This window comes from Lepus europaeus, chromosome X (assembly GCF_033115175.1).
Source record: "Lepus europaeus isolate LE1 chromosome X, mLepTim1.pri, whole genome shotgun sequence".
NCBI classification, from domain to species: Eukaryota; Metazoa; Chordata; class Mammalia; order Lagomorpha; family Leporidae; genus Lepus; species Lepus europaeus.
Genome location: NC_084850.1, coordinates 11650248 through 11657396, shown reverse-complemented (window position 1 = coordinate 11657396; position 7149 = coordinate 11650248). Strand labels below are relative to the sequence as shown.

Sequence of the window (7149 nt, the reverse complement as noted above, 5' to 3'; positions counted from 1 at the left end):
AAGGAACACAGATTGCAAAGATGTTTTGAAAAGAAGAAGAGAAAAAAAAAATCTTTTAACAGAGACTTAACAATCAGTTTAGTTTCGATTCACACAGTTTTATAAAGCTTTATATCCTACCCTCAAGTTTGGTAAAATAATCACTTCAGTTATTATTTCTTCTGAAAATAACGGAAAGAGAAATGTTTAACAAACTGTGGCTTCAGAAATACCATTGTAGCAAACAATTTTATTAGTACTTTCATAAAAATGGCATTTAATAAGTTTTCTCTAATACCTTGAATGTTATTAAAAGCAAACAAAATTCATTAGAACAATTCCTTTCTCTGATTTACAATACTTTTATAGCATTACTTGATTTTTGTCTTATAAACTAACCTAAAATAATCATAATCAAATCAGGTTAAAAACAATACAATGTGTTTACTTTATTTCAAAATAGTGATTATAAATACATTCTTAATATATTTTCTCCCCATCTTTGGATGTGACAATGATAACAACAACAAAAAATAACTCACTGTGCTCATTTCATACAATGTCAATGTACAAATCATGCAAAAGATAGAAATCAACATTATCACCACACATTTCTAGGTGTGTTCTGTTATTTGGGAAATACTTGTTGATTGATGTTAGTCATGAGGCCATGCCCTGTACAATTTATGCATCATTATGGCTTAAAAACATTAAATGCTTTTAAAAAAGCAACAAAAGAAAGATGGTCTTAAATTTTTTTTCTAGTTAATATATTTATTCAGTATATTATTTAGAACGGAAAACTAAATATAGAATATAAATTACCTGATAGACTCAATCACTGTATTTTAATAGCTGCTTTCTCATAAAATTACACAAAGATTTACTTTTAAAGAATTGAATCATCTTTATTGATTTCATAAAAAAATAATTTAAGACTTGATTTATATTACATGGACACAATATATTATCTCAACCCCTTCAATGATTTCATAAGATCTAACTTTCTCAGTAATCATTCTAAAGCAATTTGTATACATGATTGTAATGCCAAGAAGTCTGTGATATCTCAGACCAACGTAGAAATGATAACTTCTTGGATTTTCGAGATTTGCATTAAATCTCTACTAAAAATACAATACCGACCTACATGCCATACCTAAAGGGGTTAAGTTAACATCCAAATTATAGTTGAAACCAACAAAATGTAGATACAGTATTTTAACCGCTGTTGTATTCAACTCAGAACTTATACCTAACTGCATTATAAAATGTACAAGTAGAACTAATGAGACACAGGTGCAACATAGTATACAGTGTATAATGTAGGCACAATGACTTTAGTTAAGGAAAATACATCAGCCTTAACCAAGGATTTGTTACTTTCCTTTACAATTAGAATCTCCAAATAACCACAGAGACTTAAATTTTTTTTTAAAAAAAGTTAAACTTTTATACCTTTCATCAGATGAGTATGAGATAGTCGATATACTACAGCAAGCTTTGAGACAGCAGCAGGTACTCTTTCCATTGACAATTCTGCAGAAACTTTGAAATATCTTCAAAGCATCACCGCACTGAATAAAAGGCATCATTCCAATGACCTATTATCCCTAGATCATGGATGGAGCTTTCTGGTTCCTCCCATAAGTGTCTATTTAAGATTCCTCAATCCATACTTTATTGACAGGATAAACTAAAACACTTTCTTTGAAGCCTTTGCTTCTTTATCCTGTCAGTATGCATTAGGAGCCCTTTAATCCATGAATGCATGCATGCATGGTAATGGCACATTGAAAGTAAGTCCTTATGAAATTGTAGATGAAAACAAGCTATTGAGCACACATCTTGTCTTCTCTTTCAAGATCAGAAAGCAATTATTTGTTTGGATTGTTTATGTTTTTATAAAGTTTTCACAGACATTGTCATGAAAATTAAAATTACACATTAAGGTTTTAAGAGCACCAACACATACATATGGAGACATATTTTACTATTAAAAAATCTCCAAATTATTTATATGTATGAATATACACCCAAACAAAAACACACACACACACACACACACGCACCTTTGAGAATGCCAATTGTTTTTAACTTGGAACCAACACCTAAAGCCCTGAAATTAGTGATTAATAAAGGGGCTGCTATTATAACTTTTACCACAATAACATTTTATAAGCTGCACCAAAATATCTGTCACTTGAAATTCATGAAGAATGTCTATGTTTACCTTCTTGGTTATCTTACTAATTAGTACAACAATTTATGATAGAAGGCAATGTGTTTCTGGATATCACTTTGCCAGTCAGGTTCTCCTAAAAGTCAACAGATTTCACACATTATCAAAGAATTCATTCCTTTGACCGATTTTAACTTAGAACTTAACAACACACACAAACACGGGGGCATATCATTTGTAATTGCAGACTGTGGACTCATCTGAGACCAATGCAAGCATTTTACAGTGTGGCTTTGATAGCCAAGATTACCATGATGTTTACGGTTCTACTAGATTATCTGATAGTAGTCAGAATGATGAAAGAACAGGATACTGATGCATACAAGATACTATTAACCTTACTCATTATTTTTTTAAATATTTGTAGTGAAAACTATTTGAATTAAGCTCATAGAATCCTGAAAAGCAAGACAACTGATGGCAAATAACAACTGCCCCAGACACAATACTATAAAACTAAGTAACCTATTTTAAAATGCACAATTGGTAACAAATCTGAATATGCTAAATTCACAAGAATAGCACAGAACTAGTTGTTTTTATGTATTTTTTTCTGTTTTTAAATTACACCTGATCACAAAGTCCAGAATATTTCTGTACACATCAGTTTCTGTTTCTTTTAGTATATTTTTCTGTCTAAATTTATACTTACTGATAAATTCACTGTGATCAGGAAAACAAGTCAGGCATATTAAATACATATTAAGGAGTACATATTTTCCTATTTAGTATACAAAGTACTTCATAAATATGAATTATGTTACAAAAATAGCTTTGGGTGCGCTCACACGGTAAGCACTTTGCTAATTTTGGACAACCTTTAAGGATTGTGGGTATTTCACATAACTGAGAACAAACTCTAGTGTTAATTTGAGCCATGTTTAATTCTGATAAATACCACGTATCTTTAGATCACCACAAATGCTACGTAACTCACGTTGATTGTTTTCTTTTAGTTTTTTATGTATAGACAGGTAATGCTTAAAGTGTTGAAATTTATTTTATAGTTATGTAATGCATGGTATATTTTAAACAAGTATTTGCACAATTGAACATTATAAATCCAGCGGTTTCAAGATGCAGGTCATAAAGGTTACCGATTTATAAATACTATCGAATGTTCTCTCTTTGCATGCTTTTTTTTTAACTTTTCAGATTATCTTTACACAGAGTTGTTACAATGCCACAAATCAAAAGGATTACTCCAGTTCCACCAACTTAATCTACGTGCAAGATGAAGGACCCAGTTGAGGTACAAACACTGGTACCAGTTTTCTTGAGTTTGCTTTACTAAGCACAAAGAGACGAAGGTTTTGCTTTGGGGTACAAAACAGACTTGCCTCTTGAGGTTAAATTCAGTGTATTATGTGTATAAAGCATCCCTTTGGCAATAGAGTTTTCAGTATCCCCACAGGACTCCACAGTATAGGTTTTATGTAGTAAAATCTATTAAGGAAATTCTCTTCTATTCGACACATCTCTGCATCTACAGTTAATGAGACACCCTTGGAAACACTTGCCTCTATGCCTATTGATAATATGGTATTTGGAAGTTAGAAGTCAACAAAAGGCACTTTCATCATTAAATAAATGTCCTCTGCATGAAGTAAGATTGCATGACCTATATCTTGTTCAAAGCTGTTTGCTCTTCAAGGACCTGTAGGTAGTCGGGGGAACTCTGAAGTTTTGCCTTCAGTTCAAAATACTCACTCTTCCTTTGCTCCACAACAATTTTACTGTGGTTGCCACCTATCAGTGACTTCTTGGATTTTTTGTCTTGTTGTTTTTCAGGATAGCGGATCTCAAAGCCACTGACACCTATGCTATTGTACTCCTTTTTGCTTTCCAGAAAATTCTGAATAAACACATTAGAATCCCTACTAGGGAATAACTCATCCAGCTCATCAATTGTGCTCAGTCTCTTCCTGCTATCCACATGTAATAAATCTTTCTCCTTGTCGGCAACATTTCTCATAATGACTTTCTGCCCTGGTGGATCTGAAAACATGAACCCGGTTTCCGACTCTTTCAAGCCACAGGTGTGGCTCTTGCTCATCTGTTCTATGGTTTGTGGAATGAAAGCTTCTGTGCTCAGTCCGTCTTTTTTATTGATTTTGTGGTCATGCTTCCTTAGCTGCAGCTGCACAGAGCCACACTCAGGATTCCCCAAGCCTTCATGCTTCACGGTGGGTTTCTTGTTGCGTCGAAGCACAAAAACGAGAAGGCAAAAAGCAACAAACACAGTTAAAATGAGGACCACTAAGATACTTAAGATCAAAATAGACAGAGGCACTGGACCACCAGGAGGACTTCGAATGGGACCCAATGGGGTTGTGAAGGTAATGGCAGGTGCAGGGCTCGTGAATGGTGCAGATGGCTTGTTTAAAAGTTTGGGACATAAGATTTCATTTTTGAGGGACTTCAGTTCAATGTTGGCAAACTGAACAGGTGTCTCGCATTTCAGTTCTTTCACAACAATCCCTTCGTTCAGCTTCTCCAGCCACAGCTTTAATGCCACCAAGTCACAAGTGCAGTCCCACGGGTTTCCTTCCAAATCAATCTGTGTGAGAGACTGCAGTTGATCAAGGACCCCACTGACAGGTAAGTACATGAATTTGTTGTTCCTCAGATTTAGTCTGGCAAGGGGTGCTCCAGAAAAAATGTAAACAGGCAAGCTCTTTAAGAGATTATTGTTCAAGTACAGTAACTGTAAATTCGGCATGGAGTCAAAGGTGCCTGCTAAAATTTCCTTGATCAAATTGTATTCCAAATACAGATACTGCAGGTTATGAAGGCCTGAAAATATTTCAGGATAGAGTCTTTCTATCTGATTGCCATTGAGGTACAGCCTGCGTAAATTAGTAAGATTGTGGAATACATCCCCCTTGATCACTGTAATCTGATTGCTGCCTAAATGGAGCAAATCCAGCCCTTCGAACTCGGTGAAATCGGAAACATCCACATCTCTGATGCCATTGCCATTGACGTGCAACTTCTTGGCATTTAAAGGTTTTGGTGTCAGTTCAGACATGGACTGTATATTTTTCTCTTGACAGTTCACACTCAGTCCCAAATCTGAAGGGTGTGTTTTGCAAGAGCAAGGTGCTGGGCAAGGTGTAAGAGGAGGCACCCTTGTTTGATAAGACACAATCTGACTGAGATTGCGGTTGGACAGGGATTTGCCTGCCACAATTCCAGAGATCTTGGAAGGGTTCGTTGTTTTCGGTGGTTTGGTCACTAATCTATGTAAGGATGTTTGAGTAGTGTGACCATTGGGAGTGGTGTAGCCATTTTCCAGCTGAGATGGAGGCAGGATGCGGACATCAAAATCACTGCCTGTGCCCATGGGACATAATTCTTGTTTGTTGGTTTCTTTTAAAAGCCTTCCATATAAGTCACTGGGAGTTTCACAGATTGCTTCCCCTATGTAAATGTTATATGGCATATTCTCCAGCCAAGCTTTTAAAGGCAACAAATCACAGCTACAGTTCCAAGGGTTATCTTCCAGTTGCAATTCAACAACACGGCCAATGTGTTCCAGAACTCCGATATAGGGGAGCTTCTGGATTCTGTTCCCTCGTATGTCAAGATGGGTCAAAGATGCAAATCGGAAAATATTATCGGGAAGGAATGAAATCAGATTGTCATTAATAATGAGAACCTTCAGTTTGTGGAGCTTATTGAAGGCTCCTCGTTCAATATACTTGATTAAATTGTAGTCAGCCTGGAGATACTCCAAGTTCTCTATGCCAAGGAAAGTGTCAGCTCGGAGAATCTTTAATTCATTGTTGTTCAAGTGCAACTGCTTTAATGCACTGAGCCCAAGAAAGGCTCCTCCCTCAATGTTCTGCAGTTTATTATTTCCCAGATGCAGGGATACTGCGTGTGAAAAATTCAAGAATGTATTTGGGTAGAGGATATTTAAAAAATTGTTTTGAAAATTGAGGTGGTAAAAATTAGACCAAGGTGGTTTCAGCTGGTTTGGTCTGTAGACTGAAACCTTCTCACAGTTGACATAGAGCACATTCTCAACTGAAACGCAGGAACACACATTGCAAATTTCCACTGATATGTCAGAATCTGCATTTGTCGAAGAAATCAGGGCTGACCAAATCAGAAAGAGCCAAAGAAACATCTTCTTGCACTCAGCAAACAACTTTATGCTTCTGAATAAAGAGAAATAATCTAAAAAATAAAAAGAAAACATTTTTTCAATGGTCATTACTTGAAAAATTATTCCTGTTTAAATCATACCATAGTGAACACATGACTGTGATTCCTAGCATTGCATTTTTAAGGCATCCAAAACTCCAAATGTTCACACTCAGTCAAGCAAGAGAAATCATCAAAAATGAAATACATTTTATTTCCACACATATAGTTAACACAAAATTTACATGTGCAGTACATACAATAAACACTAGGAAAAGAGATTATTAATAACCTTAAACCTTAACAATCTGACAATATTTTTCTACACGGACCAACCAACTCTGCTCCTGAACACAAGCATTTTCTTTTTTCAACTCAAGTAACTGTCCCCAGACCATCAAGTGTTCACCACAAATGCATTTCAATTGGTGGGAAATGTTTTAACCAGGTAAACAGGCCTAGTAGAGAAGACATTAGAGCTCAGCTTTCAACAGAGGGTGGCAATGAGAGAACTGAATTGCTATAGAAGGGATAGTTAAAACACATAGGTGGAAGGCGCCCTTGGAAGAGATTTGCCTAAACTTCAACCCATAGGTAAGCACATTATCATGGATCAGTTATATCTTGAACACTGTTGCCTTCAAAGCACAAACAACCTTTTTTGGGTTTTATAAAAACAATGGAGAAGAGAATGAGCATGTTTTATTTTCAGATAAAATAAATGCTATTTAGTTTCCAGTCAGTTACCTTCCTAACAGGAGGAAAAAGAGCCTTTT

General features: G+C 35.6%; 1 protein-coding gene across 1 annotated transcript; it reads right to left on the bottom strand.

Moving 5' to 3' along the window:
* Window positions 1-3842: 3842 nt before the first annotated feature.
* On the bottom strand, window positions 3843-6443 carry SLITRK4 (SLIT and NTRK like family member 4). Its single transcript, XM_062184510.1, has one exon. It carries the CDS (start codon window positions 6441-6443, stop codon window positions 3843-3845), a length of 2601 nt encoding a protein of 866 aa, XP_062040494.1.
* Between the last annotated feature and the right edge of the window lie 706 nt (window positions 6444-7149).

Bases quoted from the DNA above. Each gene is read 5' to 3' on its own strand.
- SLITRK4 (XM_062184510.1), bottom strand. From the start codon at position 6,443: ATGACCATTGAAAAAATGTTTTCTTTTTATTTTTTAGATTATTTCTCT.